General features: G+C 46.0%; 1 protein-coding gene across 1 annotated transcript in view; it reads left to right on the plus strand.

The window, feature by feature from the left end:
- Positions 1-18,939, plus strand: part of GABRR1 (gamma-aminobutyric acid type A receptor subunit rho1) — a 31,931-nt gene extending 12,992 nt beyond the window's left edge. Inside the window, exons 2-9 of the mRNA XM_004766917.3 lie at positions 1,930-2,036; positions 3,411-3,478; positions 4,622-4,845; positions 9,365-9,447; positions 11,978-12,118; positions 14,289-14,441; positions 16,395-16,591; positions 17,515-18,939. Of these exons, the coding sequence (XP_004766974.1) occupies positions 1,930-2,036; positions 3,411-3,478; positions 4,622-4,845; positions 9,365-9,447; positions 11,978-12,118; positions 14,289-14,441; positions 16,395-16,591; positions 17,515-17,808 (1,267 nt within the window). The 3' untranslated portion in view covers positions 17,809-18,939. The remainder of the gene's footprint in view (positions 1-1,929; positions 2,037-3,410; positions 3,479-4,621; positions 4,846-9,364; positions 9,448-11,977; positions 12,119-14,288; positions 14,442-16,394; positions 16,592-17,514) is intronic.
- The last annotated feature ends 219 nt before the right edge of the window (positions 18,940-19,158 follow it).

The following is a 19,158-nucleotide window of genomic DNA, read 5'->3' on the forward strand; positions in this document are numbered from 1 at the left end:
TCTCAGACAGGTTCCCCTCACCCCCACTCCCACCCCCACCAAAATGATGAAAGGTTTCTTCAAGAAAGAAGATAGCAAGGACATAAAGGTGGACTGAGGTAGTTATAAGGGAGGAAACTGTGTATACCGAGGACAAAAGGAACCAGAGCGGTGACTCTCAAAGTGTTGTCTCCAGACCAGTGGCATCGGTGGCATCTGGGAAAGTCTTACAGGTGCAGATTCTTGAGCCACAGCCCAGACCCACTGAATCAGAAACATCAGAGGAAAAGGGAAGCTCAGGAACCTAGGTTTGAACAAGGAAGCTATTGAATCCAGGGCAAAGGAGGTGTGTGTGGTGGTAGCCTGAAGAGAACGCTGGTGTTAGCATAAGGGGGAGCTGGGAAGGTAGTCAGTGATTTCTGTGGATTCTAGAGCTGGTGCAGGTGGGTGAATGAAGACCGTCCAAGGCCACTGCAGCTTCGTTTGTAATAGCAGAAGACTAGAAACAACCCAAATTTCCACCCGTAGAGAATGGTCACATGAGTTACGGTGTATCCATGTAGGGAACATGACACGGTATAAAACAGAATAAGAGGCTTGGGATATTTACATATGGGAAAAAAGCTGAAGTATATTTAAATAAAAGAAGAAAAAGTAGGAGCATTTATATAATACATTAAATTTGGATTTTAAGGGCGCCTGGGTGGCTCAGGGGGTTAAGCCGCTGCCTTCGGCTCAGGTCATGATCCCGGGGTCCTGGGATCGAGTCCTGCATCGGGCTCTCTGCTCAGCGGGGAGCCTGCTTCCTCCTCTGTCTCTCTCTCTGCCTACCTCTCTGCCTACTTGTGATCTCTCTCTGTCAAATAAATAAATAAAATCTTTTAAAAAATTTGGATTTTAAAAAGGGGAGAACTAAGAACATATATTTGTAGTTGTATTTCCAAGAAAGTCTGGACAGAGACAAGAAGTCGTTCAGAGAGGTACCTGTGGATGGGGAATGGGGTAGTTGAAAACAAAGACAGGATGTCAATTTTCCACTCCATTTCCTTTCCTAAAATTGTCCGCCCCTGTAAATAGATTACCTCTTCAGGAAAAAATAAAAAATAAATAAAAACGGCCATTGGTGCAATGCGGCAGCAGAAGAACAAGAAGCTATTTCCCATGGAACAAGGATGATGGGTATCCAAGGGCAAGTCCAAACTCTTTCTTCAGAATGGGCCAACAGAGGTCAAGGGTGCCAAGCTCTGCCCACACCCATTGTCTCTGCCCTCCAGCTCAAACTCTCCCAGAATGGCTGAAGTGCTTTGGGGGAGTTTAGACTTCTTAGTAAGGACAGTAAGTCCTTACTTAGTAAGGACTTAGTAAGGACAGGACCAGCATTTCTCAGCCTTAGCTACACATTAAAATCATCTGGGAAGCTTTTGGCTCAATGGGTTAAGTGTCTGCCTTAGACTTAGGTCGTGATCCCAGGACCCTGAGATTGAGTCCCACATTGGGCTCCCTGCTTATCAGGGAGCCTACTTCTCCCTCTCCCCCGACCACCCACTCATGCTCTCTCTCATGTGCTCTCTCTCTCTCTCTCTCAAATAAATAAATAAAAATCTTAAAATAAATAAAATAAATAATAAAATAATCTGGGAAGCCTTTTATAAATGCCAACTGCCAGGCCCTATTCCCAGAACAGCCATATCCAAATCTCTGAGGTGGGCTCTGGGCATTGACACTTTTTAAAGCCCCTCAGTTATGATTCTAAACCCGGTCTTGGACCTGCCGGGTGAGCTCATTAATCCAGAAAGCTGGAGAGAGGAGGCAAGGCTATCCAATAGCTTATAAAAGGAGAAATAACACAACCCACCAAACCTGTCACAATCGAATCTGGCTGAAAAAAAATTTTTTTTTATCTGTCTTGATTGGAATCTGTGATGAACCTGTTTCTCCCCGCCTTGGCAGCACCATTCTGAAGCGAAGCCCTGATATCACCAAATCGCCACTGACCAAGTCAGAGCAGCTTCTGAGGATAGACGACCATGATTTCAGCATGAGGCCCGGCTTTGGAGGTATGAGACAAACACTCGTGGTGGGGTCTGTCCGACTGTCCACGGGTAGAGGCCAAACCAAGGGACCACACATGCTTTGTTCTCCCCCAATCAGGTGCCTCCATTATGCTTGGGGGCCAAGATGGAGCCCACAGGTCTTCTGGGTATCGTCCCTGCCCAGCCCTGCCCATTTCCAGGCAAGCTAGCTGAGCTCTCCTCAGGCCGCTGCTCCTGACAAGGAAGGCTGGGGATCGGTGAGGTCAGCAGCTGGCTGTGGGAAGGGCCAGGGGAAGACTGGGCCACCGCAGCCCAAAGCTGCCTCCTGAAAATGCTCTGAAATAACAACCTTGGACAAAATTTGCGCTCATCTGGGAGCTGGCAGACGGAACTCGGGTGTCAATCCGAGGGCAGACTGCGGTCTGCTGGGTTTAATTAAATGAAAATAGCTTGAGAAAATAATGATCTAGTGCAGAGGGCTGTCTGCTTAGCCTGCAGCTGGCAGATTTCAGCCCCTTCTGTGTCAAATAGGGTTTTCATCCATATGGGTTTCTTCCTGGAATAAAATATTTGTTTCAGAAATCGTCCTCATGTTTTTATTTCTCCCAGCCGCATTCACCCAAAGAATAAACAGGTTCTAGAAGGGAGTCACTATCAAATCTGTAACCTGTTGCTGTTGGATCCAAACCTGCCTCCATCTAGGATAATCCAAGTGTGGCCCATGCTTGCCCACATCCAGCGGGGGAAGGGGCAGCAATCTATTCCCTTGATAATGCTTTCCTTCTTTTGATGAATATTATGTTTTCGTGGCCTAGAAATGGAAAAAAAAAAAAAAGATTCTAATGTTTCCAGGCCACCCTGATGCCTCACATTTCCCTTGCAAGCGACTCTGTCATGCGGTGAAGATACAAATCTGTAGGCTTGGCGAATGGCCTGCCTGTGGCTTTGGTTCTGGGTGCCTCAGGGCCAGACAGAGGCATTGACTTCCATGACAGAATCAGGAGGCAGATATAAAGAACAGTGCGGACGACCCCGTGCTAGGAGTCACTCCTCAGATCAGACCCAGCTTTGAGCTAGGTCATCCCCTGTAGCTTTCCATGAGCACGTGTAACCAGAGAAGAAAGTTTCATAGAAACCTTCTCCTTAGAATCACCTGAATGATTCAGACAAAAAACTTAAAAACAAACAAACAAAAGCTCTTTGTTGGAATATTCCAGGGAACCAGCCCCAGGATTCAAACCTCTGATTTCTGGTTTCACTTCAGCTTGACATGTGGGGACGCCAAACCTTCAAATCCGGCAGGAAGCGGAGGAAACGGGTTCCAGGGGGGATGCTCTTCCTGCCTGTAGTAAAAATGCAAGCAAAAGGGATCAATGTCTTGCCATGCCCCATTTGCAGGTCCGGCCATTCCTGTGGGTGTGGATGTGCAGGTGGAGAGCCTGGACAGCATCTCAGAAGTCGACATGGTAAGCGCCTCTGTGGCCGGGGCTGTGAGCACGTGGAGTCACACGGGGCCTGTGCTGGGCCGGGAGGTCGACACGCCAGAATTCACAGGGTCTCACAACTCCCCGAGCCGTGGGAATGCCCACACTCATTTTACAGTTGGGCGAGGAAGGTGAAGACACTTGCCAATCAAAAACAAAAAGAAAAAAAACAAAGTAGAAGGTATAAAAGAAGTGATTGTACGAAATAAAGGTGTCTACTGATCATAAAAAAAAAAAAAAAAGACACTTGCCAAAAGCCTCCAGTTGGTATGACACAGAGCTGGATGCCAAAGTTGATCTCCCTTCAGTGCCTAGGCTCTTTCCCCTGGCATGTGTACTCTGGGCAAAAGCTCTCCAACAGACAGTAGGATCCAAGGTTGCAGTCATGTAGCCAGATATTCCACAACTGGAGATCCTGTATCTGGCTGTGGAAATGCAGAACTGCTGAAAAGGGTCCTTTTTTTTTTTTTTTTTTTTTCCCCCTCTTCAGTGGGTTTAGGTGGGAAAATGGAATGTTCTACAACTCCCTGACTTACAGGACTGGTTACAGCCTCACATAGTCTGGGGGTCTCCAAAAGGCAGACTTGAGAGAAGCATTCTAGCACAAGTAGTTTATTTGGGGGATGATCCCCCCAAACCCACGAAGAGCGTAGGGCAAGGTGAGACAGGGATGGGGAGGAAGGGAAAAGTCCCGTGTCCTCAAGCCGGTCACTGCTGTGAACCTCAGTCCCATTAGGAAAACTCTGAGAATCAGCAAAGAACATGGCTCCAGGCTATCTCAGCTGAGGGGCCAAGAAGCTGGGGTGCTCATCTAGCCCTCCCTTCCTCCTACACCTCCCCAACACACTGAGGGTCAGCAGTGCTGGCAGCAGCACCTTGTCAGGGGGGAGACAGATGCCAGGGGATGGGTTGGGACTCAGGGACATGGATTTTGCTAGAAGCATCTGGCTGAGTCCCTCCCCTGCAGTCCTCTTACCGCAGCAAACCCCAGGGACCGGAGGCAAGACCTCTATGTCTCTGCGGTTTCATCCCCAGCTGGGTGACGGCTCCATGGGGTGCCCAGGATCCTGCTGACACCCAGTAGTTTCACTGTGTGTGGTTCCCCTCTCTGCCCCTCCCCTCCAGGACTTCACGATGACCCTCTACCTGAGACACTACTGGAAGGACGAGAGGCTGTCCTTCCCCAGCACCAACAACCTCAGCATGACGTTTGACGGCCGGCTAGTGAAGAAGATCTGGGTCCCAGACATGTTTTTCGTGCACTCCAAGCGTTCCTTCATCCACGACACCACCACGGACAATGTCATGCTGCGGGTGCAGCCCGACGGGACCGTGCTCTACAGCCTGCGGTAAGGCTGCCTCTTTTCCTGGAGGTCCTCTCGCTCCTGAAGCAGGGCGGGAAAGCAGAGCGTTCCTCTACCTGCAAGGGCAGTTTTGCTTTTTGGCTTTGAATAGCTAGTTTTTTTGGTGGTGGTTGTTTTGGTTTTCTTCTTTTTATTTTTACTTTTTACATTTTTTTTAATTGTGTTCTATTAGTCGCCATACATCATTAGTTTTTGATGTAGTGTTCCATGATTCATTGTTTTCGGGTAACACCCAGTGCTCCATGAAGTCCATGCCCTGCTTCATACCCACCACCAGATAGCAAGTATATAACGTCTCAGGAGGCACCACGTTCCCTACGTCAAGGGAAAGCTATTTTATGCGGGAGAAAAAAACTGTAAGAAATTATTTAGTCTCAAAAACACATTTGTGGAAATTTTGCAAGCTGATGCTTATGATTTATGCCTTACCCTGCAGGTTATATTTTAATTTAAAAACTTCGATCCAAGTTTTATTGAGTTGTATTTATTTGGCCTCTAGTGGGAGGCAGCGAAATAGATAATGTGTTCTTCTGAAAGACTTGCCTCCTTAGATGTCTCAATTCCCATCTTTCAGGTATACCTTAGAACTTGGGCTAAAAGAAATTCTCTTTCCTTACCGCGCCAGCCACAGGCATGTTTGCTATCCTTTCTCACCACAAGTTGGGCCGCTTTATGACTTTGAATGGTCTTCTGAGCATCACTTTTAACATAGGAAGAATATAGGCCTTTTTTCTTAGGAGTTCAGAGACCTTAGAAATGTTCAAGTGCTGATTTATGACTGACCTGGGGAAGCGTTCCTTCAACACAGGTGCCGCAGCCTGGCGTTTACTGCTCGGCCAGCTTTAGAAACTCATGGTTTAGGAACTCATGGTCCCACTGGGGAGGACGCGTTCAGATGAGCCGCAGGCCTTCATGGAGAAGGGGCTCTGTTTATTGTGATTTACTCCTCCTGTGCTGTGCTCATGGTGCATTTCAGTTTTTTTAAGATTTTATTTATTTATTCAGGGGGTGTAGATAGTGAGAGGGAGCATGAGTAGGGGGAGGGGAGAGGGAGAAGCAGACTCCCCGCTGTGCTGAGAACCCGACAGAGGACTCGATCCCAGGACCCTGGGACCATGACCTGAGCTGAAGGCAGATGCTTAACAGACTGAGCCCCCCAGGTGCCCTGGTGCATTTCAGTTTTAAAGACTTTGTTCCGGTAAAGATGAATCCATATACCAGTGTCTAAGTAAGGGATGCCTGGACAGGAGCATGGTGTATCTTTTGAGTCAAAGAGGGCAGCGTTGAAGCTGAATTTCTGCCTCCACCCTCCAAAGGAATATTTATGATGATCCCTCAGGACTCACTCTGGCTTGGGATCTAAACAATTAGTTACTAGACACAGAGTGGAGGTATGGGGTTTTCCTCCCCATAGCTTGAGATGCCTTCTGCCATAGAAGTGCTCAGGAGGGTCAAGGACGTAAAATCCCTTCCCCCAGCCGTGTTGAGGTGGTTCTTCCTGGAGTCCTCCCATCTGAGGCAGGCTGTCGAGGCATCCTACAACTCCAAAACCACCCACAAAACATCACAACCTGATGGCACTACCAGGGACACAAAAGACTAGACCATAAGGCATGTGATCACTGGTGTGCTGGTGAATGTTTAACAACTGGTTGGCTGGGGTGGATGTATGCTTGCTATAAACATGGCTGATAAAAGGATGTAGAACATATGAGTCACAAGTAAAATAATCTATGTGATACTTAAAAAAAAAAAAAGATTTTATTTATTTACTTGAGAGAGAGTGAGAGAGAGCATGAGAGGGGCGAGGGTCAGAGGGAGAAGCAGACTCCTGGCTGAGCTGGGAGCCTGATGTGGGACTCGATTCGGAGACTCCAGGATCATGACCTGAGCCGAAGGCAGTCGCTTAGCCAACTGAGCCACCCAGGTGCCCCTATGTGATACTTTCTGTTATAAATCCCATACACTTATAATTTAAGTATGATTTCCTATTTCTTATAAAATCCTGAGCCAGATGAAGTCTAGCCCAGCACACGCTGCTTGTGATCACAGAGGCGCTACATAAGAAGCAAGGAAGTGGAAAATCTCCTGTGTGTTCAGAATCAAAGTTGTCCATGAGCCCCCTTGTGGCTAAAAACAGATGCTTTGATTTTTCATCACAAATAAAATCATAGGTTTGTTTTAAGTGGAAAAAAAAAAAAAGAGTCCTGATTGCGGGCTGAGGAAAAGATTTGTAAGATTGTTCTTGGGAGAGAGCTGTGGGCATGAGCCTTTCCTGGCATTTCTCCAAGAGCTTGGAACATGTGTGCCTACCAGGGGGGGATGTTGTGCAGTCGGAGAGCAAGAGAAGAGCCATCTAAACACCCTGAGGGTGTGGTGGGGCCAGTCTGTATCCCCGGGTTGCTGGGAATAGTTGGGTGTGTGTAGAAGGGACAGCAGGTGGGTAAACCAAGAGCCAGCGTGGGGAGTTGAGACTGGTTAAGACAGCCCTGAAGCCTGGAGGGGTCCAGCAGGGGAAATGAAGAACCCAGGAAAGTAAGGAATCAGCTTCAACCATGTAGAGCATGGTTACCAGAGAGCGTCAAGAAGAGAGCACGAAGCCACCTACCAAGGAATTGTCCTGCCTCCCGTCACTTCCGCCTGAGCAGAGATGGGCAGGAATTGACCACTCAAATGTCAACTTCATAACTTAGCCAGGAGGAGGAGTGGAAGTCTTAATGTGAATCAACTTTGAAGTGCTGCTTAATATCTTGGACCAAATTCTTTTCATTTTTGAATTGAGACATGCTTTGTTACCTACAAGGGTTTTGACATTACTTGAAACATAAGCAAAAAAAAAAATCACAGGGTGTGCCAAGTTTCCATCCAAGACAAGGGAAGAGCCAATGAATTAAAAAAAAAAAAAAAATGGAGGGGAGCAGAAGTAGAGGGAAAGAGAGAGAATCTTAAGCAGGCTTCATGCCAGCACAAAGCCCAACGAGGGGCTCGATCTCACTACCCTAAGATCAGGACCTGAGCTGAAATCAAGACGGGACACTTACCCGACTGAGCCACCCAGGTGCTCCCCAATAAATCAATTTAATGAGATACGGAGAAACAAATATAAACATAGTACGGATTAAATCACAAACTGTGCTTGTTTAATGTGTGGTATGTGAGTTACAGGTTGAAAAAATATCAAGTCAGGGTGCAAAGAACCAGTCTGGTATCTGTGATTCTAAAAATATCTGTTTCTGATACAAAGAGAAGAGACATTCAGTCCTTTTGTGGATAGCAAAATCTTCCTGCATTTGAGATTTCATTAGCTCTAAGTCACCAAACTTAGTTTCTAGTTTGTTTCTTGTTGGGGATGCCATTAGGCATAGTAGAAATGGAAGTCCACCCATTAGGTGTTCCAAGTCAGCTGCTATCCTGACTCCTCTCTACTCAAGACACCCTGTTTATCAGGATTTCCAGAGGAGATAAGGCTACCCAGCTGCCAGCAATAGAAAATCCCTTTGAGAATACAACTATTCCATACCCAACTGGAATGGGGAAAATAAAGGCAGATATTTTATAATTCAGTTTCAAGAAAGCTCTTTCCCTTGAAATTTTCATTTTAATTAAAAGTGATTTTTTTTTCCTTTTGGCCATGAATCATCCAGACAGTTTCTACAACTTATACATAGCAATTTTGTGTGTGTGTGTGTGTGGTTGAAGGAAAAATAGTTTGTTCAGTATCAGCCAATAACTCTTAATCATGTCCTGCCATGAGATTCCCCATGGGATGGGCGATCTTTCGTCTATGACTAATGATCTGTGTTTGTTTTCCCTTTGATGCAGAAGCCCATTTTCCCATGTAAACTCTGAAACAAAACCACCAGATGCCAGGAAGTGTTTGTATGCTGGTACAAAAAAGGTTTCAGTGTTTTTTCATTATTATGATCTCCGTGGAATTATCCACTAAAAACACCGATGCCCAGTAGGAGATATTATTATCAATATAAAAATAGCAACTTTGCAAAAAAACAAAAAGTTCCCCATTTGGCCACTGCCAGAAGTGTTTCATTCATATTATTTCTGATATGTTGAATACAAATATTAAATATGGGTAAAATCAATAAAAGAAGAAAAAAATTGAATTTATCTAAAACCAAAAACAATATATACTCCTATGGTTTCTTCTAAGAAACAATATCATAGGAGTTTTTAATTTCACATTTTTATATCGATTGAGATCGTATATCATTAATATCATTAATATGCTTATACGTCAATATGTTAATACCGTTAATATGGTTGAAGATGATAGAAGTTGGTAGAGACACTCTGGAGTTAAACATAGAACCCTGAGTACTATGATGACTTTATCATACCTAAGCTACTTATCTAAATCTTGACACCTTGTTTATAAATTATAAGGAGGCAGTTCTACCAGAAGGAAGCACAGTCCTTTTCTGTTTATCATTCTGCATTTGTATTTTGCAGCCTCCGAAATTTTGAATTTTTGTCTTTTTGCTTGTAGGGTTACAGTGACTGCAATGTGCAACATGGACTTCAGCCGATTTCCCCTGGACACACAAACGTGCTCCCTTGAGATTGAAAGCTGTGAGTAGACTGTCCCAGACAGAAGCCCACAAAACCCAAGTAATTCCCAACACCGCTCTCAGTTAGCAGGAACAGCATAGTCCCCTCATTCATGGCTAGTGATTGTTTTCAGTGATTTTTTTAGATTAAAGCTAAGTGCAGAGTAATTTTGAAAATCAGGAGCAAATTTGGGGCTAAAACCTCCATTCCTATAATAGATCCTTTTAATGGTGCTAAGGTAATGGTTTTAAACTTGGTTCTGTGGGAACCTGGGCAATAGCTTGGGGGGTGGTGGTAGAGGGCTCAGCAAATCTGGGTCTCCATGTGCAGCTATTTCTACCTGGTGTCCAATGTATGAGCTCATTTTGATCTGTTTTTATTATTCCTCTGAAAAAGATTTCTGTTGAAGAAGAGATTTCATGCCAAAAACATGTTTGTAACAATTGCCTGTGGGAATTGCCCAGGTGAGCGCAGGTGGCCCTTGAGAGCCTCAGGCACAACTGAGGGGCCTCAGGACCCTTGCACACATGGATGCTCTGCCCAGGTTAAGAGCCAAGCTCTGGGAAAAGCAAGGCTGAGGCAGCGTCAAGAACTACTTGCTTGCATCTCCAGGTCTCTACACCACTGCTCTGTTTTTCAGTCTTTGCCCAAATACTTCCTTTGATGGGCACAGTCTGGACTCTCCCATAATTCCAACTGTCCACTCCTCCCAAGCGAATACCAGCACCCACCCACTGGCCCTTCCTGGCTGGTGACCAAGCCCTAGGGAGGAATCTCTTTGGCCCAGGGCACCTTTGTAGCCTACCTGCATTTGTGGCAGTGAGTCAGCGATCTCCTGGCCCAAGTCATCTGGGGTGGAGGAGGGCAGGCATGTTGATGCAGAGGTCAAATGGACACCTGCATAGGGCACTGAATGTGGAAAAAGGGAGTAATAAATCCCAGGACCAAGGGAGAAACTGAACTACCCACCACATAGTGGCTTCCCACCTGCAGTCATTTCACCCTCAGCAGCTCCCAGGAGAAGGTTACTATTATTTCCATTCTACATGGAGGGACATAACTGGCCTGAGGACATAGCTCTAAGGACTTAACTCATTGGCTCCAGTCCCTTGCTTTCCCTAGCACACCCAGCTAGCTCCATCGGGAATGTGCATTCCAGGCTGCATCAGGTAGGATGCACAGAGAAACAGAATATTGGAGATACACAGTAAGAGATATTAAGGGCAAGGAATTGTGCGAGCATGGGAGCTGGCGAGGCAAGTCTGTGCTGGTCGGAAGAGCAAGCTGGGAACCCCCGGGTGGGACCTGAGCCTGCCTTCCACTTGCAGAATTTCTTCTTCTTGGGGAAACCTCAAATCTGCTCTTAAAGCTTTTCAACTGATCAGATCAGAAAAAGGATCATCTCCTTTATTTCAAGTGAACCGATTGTAGGCATCTGGTCTACCAAGCATCTTCAGAGCAACACCTAGATTAGTGTTCGATTGAATAACTGGGTGCTCCAGCCCAGCCAAGTGGATACGTAAAACCAATCCTCACACGGGTCAAGGGTAAGATATAGAATAAAACAGAGGAATAAAATAGGGCATCAGGGAGCTCCAGAACAACTGCTGAACACGTGGGCAGGCTGGAGTGGCCGCTGTTAGGTTTTTGCCTCAGGTCTGTCCAGGCTGCTGGTAGGTTTGCTCAGCTGGAGTCCCGTGTGTGCCCACTAAAGTGGGTGAGGGTCAAGGGCGTGGCAGCGCCAGAGGGTGTGGTCCTTCTGAGGGAATCTCTGTGATTTTACCCTGGGTAGGAGCAACTGGAAGCCTGCAGAGAAGGGACTTGTGTTCTCTTGCATCACTTTGTGAGTCCTTTCTTGTTAGAACACAGTCCCTTTACCTTGAGTATTTAAAGATATTCGCCATCAACGGATGCATTACCATGCTTCGGAAGGAGAAAAGAAAGGGCTAAATCAGCCTAGCTAAGGCAGTTTTGCCACAATTTCACCATTTCTGCTCTATAAGGGTATAGCAGATTCATTCGTGTTAACTTAATAAATGGCAGGTTACATTGTGGGGTGAACACTTTTGCAGGAATTAGGAGCATTGAGGCTCGAGGGCTTTGCTCTGATGACTTCTGGAAGACTAGGGAGAATTCATTTGTGTCTTTTTTTTTTTTTTAAGATTTTATTTATTTATTTGACAGAGAGAGATCACAAGTAGGCAGAGAGGCAGGCAGAGAGAGAGAGGAGGAAGCAGGCTTCCTGCTGAGCAGAGAGCAGGATGCAGGACTTGATCCCAGGATCCTGAGGGGACTTGATCCCGGGATCCTGAGATCATGACCTGAGCTGAAGGCAGAGGCTTAACGCACTGAGCCCCCCAGGCACCCTTATTTGTCTTTTTAAAAATGTTGTTTTGCTTCATCTAAACTGCGGCTTGTTTATTCACCTCTCTTACTCCCAACTCAATAGTTCAGGTGGGAGATGTGGAGCTGCCCCCTGCGGAGCACCACAGACAGGCCTGGCTTCCCACCCCCTCGTACCTGCGCCTGATGCTGTCTCCTGTCTTTTCAGATGCCTACACGGAGGATGACCTCATGCTGTACTGGAAAAAGGGCAACGACTCCTTAAAGACGGATGAACGGATCTCGCTCTCCCAGTTCCTCATTCAAGAATTCCACACCACCACTAAACTGGCCTTCTACAGCAGTACAGGTGGGGGCAGGTGGGGCCTGGGTGGGGGGTGGTCAGCGCTAGCCTGGCTGGGTGGGTCATCCTCTCTTTTAGGAAAGGTGTCAGTGGGTTGTCAAGGGAGCATTGCCTGTGCCACCTGGATTTGAAGCCAAAGATGGAAATCCTAAATCAGGTCGAGGGGGTGGCAAGCATGGGGGAGAGGTGCTTTTTGGATACCACCAAAGCATCTGGAAGTGATAATCTAGAGAATATTAGTAAAGACTCAGACATCAGCCAGGTGAGGAGATTCGTTTGAGCCAGTCATTTCCAAGCTTAGCAGCTGGCATTTCACCCCAGATAGGATTCCCAGAACCCCCTCCTCTGTAGGCAAGAAACTGTTCTATTTTAGCTCTGCTGATTTCTGTTCTCAATTACTCAATTTCTGATTTCTGAAATAACCCTGAGAATCAGGGTTATTCTGATTTCTGTACTCAATTAATCTTCCCTCCCTCTCTTTTTTTCTGGAATGAATTCTCGCTTAGCTATACTGCTTGCACAGGTCCACTTTATAACCTTGGCACCCTCCTTGCTTGCTCTGAATGGGCTTGCCCCCTCTCCTGGCCTGGGGGCATGTTCTGTGCTCTTCCTCCTGGCGGCTGAGGTGAACAGCTCTCTCTAACCCTTACCCCAGTCTTGATTAATCAGCTTTAGGATGATGTTATTCAAACCTTTATGTAGTTTCTTTTCTTTTTCTTTCTTTTTTTTTACTAAGCTCAGCGTGGGGTCCAACGTAAGGCTTGAACTCACGACTCTGAGTTCAAGACCTGAGCTGAGATCAAGAGTAGGATGCTTAGCCGCCTGAGCTACCCAAGCGCCTGTCTTTATGTGGTTTCTTTTGCCAAAACATTGCACGACTGCACAGGAAGTACAACCTTTTAAGTCTTCTTATCTGTAGCAGAGGGCACTGCTTTACTCCCAGCATATCATGGCAATCCAATATACCCCACCTTCTGTATACATCACTCAGGAGTCTTGGTTTTTCAGGGGACCCCCACTTCATCCTTAGCATTCTGACACTTCCTCTTGTCTTAGTCTCTTTGGGCTGCTATCACAAAAAGACCATAGACCGGGCAACTTCAGAAATAAAGAGAAATTTACTTCTCACAATTCTGGAGGCTGGTAAGTCCAAGATCAAGATGCTGGCAGAGTCAGTGTCTGATGAGAGCCCGCTTCCCAGTTCATAGACAGCCACCTTCTTGCTGTGTCCTCACATGGGAGAAGGTGCAAGGGAACAATCTGGGGTCTCTTTTATGGGGTCACTAATCCCACTCGTGACGTAATCACTTCCGAAGGCCCCACCTCCAAATACCATCATGTTGAGGATTAGGTTTCAACATACAAATTTAGGTGGGTGGGGGGTGGGGAGGTGTGGGGGGGCAGACAGTCAGTCCACAGTGCCTCCACAGTCTCTTTCTGGGACTGCTCTACAGTGACAAGCACTGTATTATAATTGTCCAGGATGCCAGGGATTCAAGTTAAAGTTGCCAAGTCTCCATTTCATGTTCAGACCTTGCCTTCCTGGGTTTATCCTGCTTTTTCCTTTTCCTTCCATCTTTCTCCTGTTCCTTTGAACGCCTCCATGCATATTTTCTCCTTGTACAGGATGTAAGAGCAGAGCTAAAGCATGCTGAGCCTGTGATCATTTACTGTTCCTAAATGCAATGTTTGGGTTAGCGTGGTATTTTAACTTTAAAACATTTGCCTCCATAAAGAAATCCAAAGGGGCTTGTTTAAATAAATGTTTCTCAAACTTTATCATGCAGATAAGTCATCTGGCAAATATTGTTAAAAGGAGATTCTGATACAGTAAATCCGGGGGGTGGGGCTGAGAGTCTGCATTTCTAACAAGCAACCAAGTGACGGTGACATTACTGGGCTCTGCCCCAAACAATGAGTAACAGGAGTCTTAAATGGCCTTCTCAAGGGGCTTCCTTTATGAACAAGACAGGGGCCAAAGATGTCTGGAGAGGGACTCACCATGTGGCGTAGGTTATCATATAATCACTCCCACTGGTTTTATTTCCTCTCTGTAAATGTCTGGCAAGTTTCCAAGGAAGTGTCTAGGGATTTTTGAGTCCCAGAACAGAATGGGTTGTGTGCAGGAGGTCAGCTGCAATGATGTTTGGTATCTTTTCTTCCTTGTGTCCCCCAGGCTGGTACAACCGTCTGTACATTAACTTCACGTTGCGACGCCACATCTTCTTTTTCTTGCTCCAAACTTACTTTCCGGCCACCCTGATGGTCATGCTGTCCTGGGTCTCCTTCTGGATTGACCGCAGAGCTGTGCCCGCCAGAGTCCCTTTAGGTAAGGAACATCTCAAGTGTGTCTTTTAGGCATTTGAAAATACAAGTAATTTCTTCCAGATGAAACCATTCATTTCAAATTGGCTCTACACCCCTGTTGGCATGATAACTTGGAAACACCAGGTTATTGATTCACGGGTCAAATACTATTATTAAGGACCTATGTGGCAAAACTGTTTCCAGGGCCCCACGAGTGCCCGTGCAAACAACCCCCTTTTAGTTTTGTTAGAACCATGTTCTGGGGTCGGTGGTCCTGGTGTGTGGGTGCTTTTTCTGCTCATTTGCATAAGGACACCACTTTATAAAACAGGGCTTCTCCAAAGGTGGCCTAAGGGATCTTTGTAATGGCATCTCTGGGGGAATTTGTTTAAAATAAAGAATCCCGTGTCTCATCTACAAGTTTAGAATCAGAATCTCTGAGAAAGGACCAGAACCTACACTTTGAACAAGGTCTCCTAGTAATTCTGACCCATACTCAGGTCTGAAAATTCCTACTCTGTAAGCATTTTGTGAATAGCTCTTTGCCATCAGCTCTCTCCCCCACCCTAAATGTCACACCCACTCAGTCACACCACCATTGCTCGCTCAGTGGTTCCAAGGCTTCAAGGGGGGAGGGAGGGTGACTGCCAAGGTTTTAGTGACACTGAGTTGGAGCTGGCTCTTAAGGTGACCTCAGTCCCCTGTGACTCAGTTGTTTGCCAAGCAAATGTTCTGAGCTTAATCTGAAATCCCAGGCAAACACCCTTCTGACAAATGTCCTGTCCTTTAGCAACTGTCCCATAGCTTGAACAGTCCTGTGCTAAATGGACATTCTAGTTTCAAAAATCTAACCCCCCTAGCTGAGGCCAGCATCATTCTTGATAAAATTGGCCTCCACGTCCTCAAGTCAACTTTGCTGAATGGGTAGCCTAGTCTGGCATTGGGTTGGCTGTCAGAATTGCTCTGACTGCTGATAATACAGGCCCAGGACTGCAAGATCCTACACCAGCAGCAAGGACACCAGTACTGAAATATACTTTTCCCCCCGTTTGGGGAGGTAGTTATAAGAAATACATATATACCTGCTCCTATGCATAATCTCGGATTTATTTATTTACTTATTTATTAATTTATTATTTTTAAATATTTTATTTTGGGGGGGTACCTGGGTGGCTCAGTGGGTTAAGCCTCTGCCTTCAGCTCAGGTCTTGATCTCAGCGTCCTGGGATAGAGCGCCGCATCAGGCTTTCTGCTCAGTAGAGAGCCTGCTTCCTCCTTTCTCTCTGCCTGCCTCTCTGCCTGATCTCTCTCTCTCTCTGTCAAATAAATAAAAATCTTTAAAAATATATTTTATTTTTTAAAATAACCTCTATGCCCAATGTGGGGCTTGAACTCACCACCTCAAGATCGCAGGCTCTATTGACTGAGCCAGTGGGGTGCCCCTATAGATCTCTGTTTTAACCAATTGAATGGAAAAATAAATGTCTTGTTGCCAGAATGTCTAGGGCGGGCTCTCCTGGAAGGACAAGGTGAGACAGATGGTGTTGGCCAGTATGTGGTGGGAGGGGGTGGGTGAGTATAAGAGGTGAAGGAACAGAAGAAGCTTCCTAAAAGCCAAATTTTGAGGGGTCCCTAGGTGGTTCAACAGGTTAAGAATCTGCCTTAGACTCAGGCCCTGATCTCAGGGTCCTGGGATCAAGCATGGAGAGAGGGCTCTCTACTCCACAAGGAGTCTACCTCTCCCTCTCCCGCTGTTCTCTCGCTCGCTCGCTCTTGCTCTCTCAAATAAATACATAAATCTATCTTAAAAAAGAAAGCTAAATCTTGAAAGATGAGCAGGTGTTTGCTAGACAGAGGGGCAGGGACGGAGATACTCTAGGAGAAAGGAGCAGAAGGGACAAAGAACAGAGGAGTGAAGCCACCCAGGGTCTTCGGTCAAAGGCAAACGACTGCTTGTTTCTCACTCTGTTCGCAGGTATCACCACCGTGCTGACCATGTCCACCATCATCACGGGCGTGAACGCCTCCATGCCCCGCGTCTCCTACATCAAGGCGGTGGACATCTACCTGTGGGTCAGCTTCGTGTTCGTGTTCCTGTCGGTGCTGGAGTATGCAGCTGTCAACTACCTGACCACCGTGCAGGAGCGCAAGGAGCGCAAGCTGCGCGAGAAGGTGACCTTAACACGAGTGAGGGGTCTGCTCGGGGATAGAGAGCCTGGTCTAGCTCTGGACCATGGGCACGTCAGACCTTCTCTGTAAATTGGGGTGGTGACATCCCCTCCACCTGCTTCACCAGCTGGTGTGAAGAGCAAACAAAATAATACATGAAAACAGTGTGAAATTTACCCTGGCTACATCTTTCAGTCATTCAAATATTTATTTAGCGCCTGCCACATATCAGCAGCTAAGCCAAGTTAATTAAGACAAAGTCCCTTTAATCGTGGTGGTGTTCATTGTTTAGTGCTAAAAACAAGATGACAGTTCAACATGGTGAAACAATTATTTGTGAACCCAGAGGGGTAAAAAACAAACAAAAAAAAGAAACCAAAAAAAAAGCAAACAAACAAAACACTTCCAGGGAAGCACATCCTCCCTTCTAGGAACCTCTCTTTCATATGTGATTTCTGGAATCACCTTCCCTCCCACCCGGCTTTTCTTTCTTCCTCCTGTCCAGTCAAATGGTTCTTTCCTCCAGAAACCTAGAACCAAGTAGGAGTAAACTAGCACCACGATGCTACACCTTTCAGTCCCCACCCCATCACACCACACTACATACACATAATGTTTTCAGAAACATTTTTATCAGGGCTCCTATCAGTTTCTGACCTCAGGGGGAACGGGACAGTTATCTGATCAGGAACATTCGGGGGGTCTCTGACACGATGTGATGTTCCCTGAGAGTTGCTCCGTAGACTTGGAACAAAAACGGACACCTGCTCTTTTAGCACGTTCCCCTGCTGACACCATTATTTCCCCAAGCCCCGCCCCTAACTGGGAGTAAAAGAACAGAGAAAAGGTCACGGAGACCAGATGGCAGTTTCTTCTGAGAGCCTGGGCAGAGCTCACATCCCAGTGTGTGTTTGCTGTGTTGGCAGCTTCCTTGCACCTGTGGAATACCCCAGCCTCGAGGCGTCATGCTGGAGGGCAGCTACAGCGACGGGGAGGTTAATGACCTGGGCAGCTACATACCCGAGAACGGAGAGAAGCCAGACAAGATGATGGTGCAGCTGACCTTGGCCTCGGAGAGGAGCTCCCCACAGAGGAAAAGCCAGAGGAGCAGCTACGTGAGCATGAGGATTGACACCCATGCCATTGACAAATACTCCAGGATAATTTTTCCAGCAGCATATATTTTATTCAATTTAATATACTGGTCTATTTTCTCATAAATGCCTGTAACTCTATAAATTTCACCTTCTTCTGTATGTGTCACAGAAATACCTGTGTGATGGAAGTAATTTAAGGTTATGAGGCAATTAAAGTTCCCACTACCCACCCTTCTCCTGCTTTCCAAAACTACATAGACAACATATTCACTGCTTTAATTTGCACTTACTAACCCCCTGTTGCATCCACAGCACAGCATGCTGCCAGGAATAGGACACCCATAGCAACTGGTGATAGTTGTTACTGGAATCCCCTGGAAGAGCACGCTGCCCGTGTTGGGGACACGCTGTAGCTTAACCTGTAGCGATTATTCACATGAATGACGCCCTCTGTGCACACGTCATTATATTCCCTGGACTCGGTGGGATTGGGAAGCACTGAAGTTCACTTGCGTGAAACATACAAGCACCTAAATCCCCACTTGGACCAAAATTCATGCTTCACTTCATATCTATTCCTTATTTTTCAATGTGTCTCCTCATGTTTATTTTAATACAAGGCAAAAATAATTTCCCTGTTTTTATTTATGTCTTGCGGTTCATGAGGTTTCACCTCTTCAGAAGCAAAGCTCTTTAGATTGGTGCAATGACTTCTGATTTGGGGGGATGGGGAGTCTCCCTCGTAGGGAAGCTATGAAGAAGATGGTCTATGCATATGCGTTCTGTCAGTTCTGTCATAGAGATAAATAGCTTAGAAAACTTGTGCTTCAGTGTCTCCTGTTTCATAATAATGGCTTCATGTAGTTCCACCTTGGAGCATGTCCTAGTTCAAAGTGAAGTCCTTTCTCAGGAGTGTGGTACCTTCACTGAGGAACTTGGGAATAGACAGTTGTCATCATAAACACTTCAAGAAAACACATCTTTTGGGACTATTACTAGTTACTTATTAGGAGGAGAAATATTCACATGGTTTCTGGAGAAAAAAAGAACACCAGAAAGAAAAAGAAATGGGAAGACATCACTGTACATCTCCAGTTATATTTAGTGAATGCCAGAATTTTCTGTGAACCAGAAAACAATGGCCCCCTCTCGCTAGGGCATGGGATAAGAGAGAGGATTCTAACTTGATATATTATTGAAAAATAAACAAGCTATTGTGCTGTGAAGTGTGTAAACCTGGCGATTCACAGACCTGTACCCCTGGGGCTAATAATATATTATATGTTTATTAAATAAATAAATAAATAAATAAGCTATTCATACTATACACCTACAGGATCAACCCCCACCCAACTTATCCAAACAGTACTTGTTCGAAACTCACTTTAATAAAGTGAATTCTACACAATGATGTCATTTTCTTTCCACAGGTACTTGAGCTGAGCATCCATACTAAATAATATCTCTTCATAC

The sequence above is a fragment of the Mustela putorius genome, unplaced genomic scaffold (assembly GCF_011764305.1).
Source record: "Mustela putorius furo isolate JIRA1106 unplaced genomic scaffold, ASM1176430v1.1 tig00000166_pilon_pilon_pilon, whole genome shotgun sequence".
Lineage (NCBI taxonomy): Eukaryota > Metazoa > Chordata > Mammalia > Carnivora > Mustelidae > Mustela > Mustela putorius.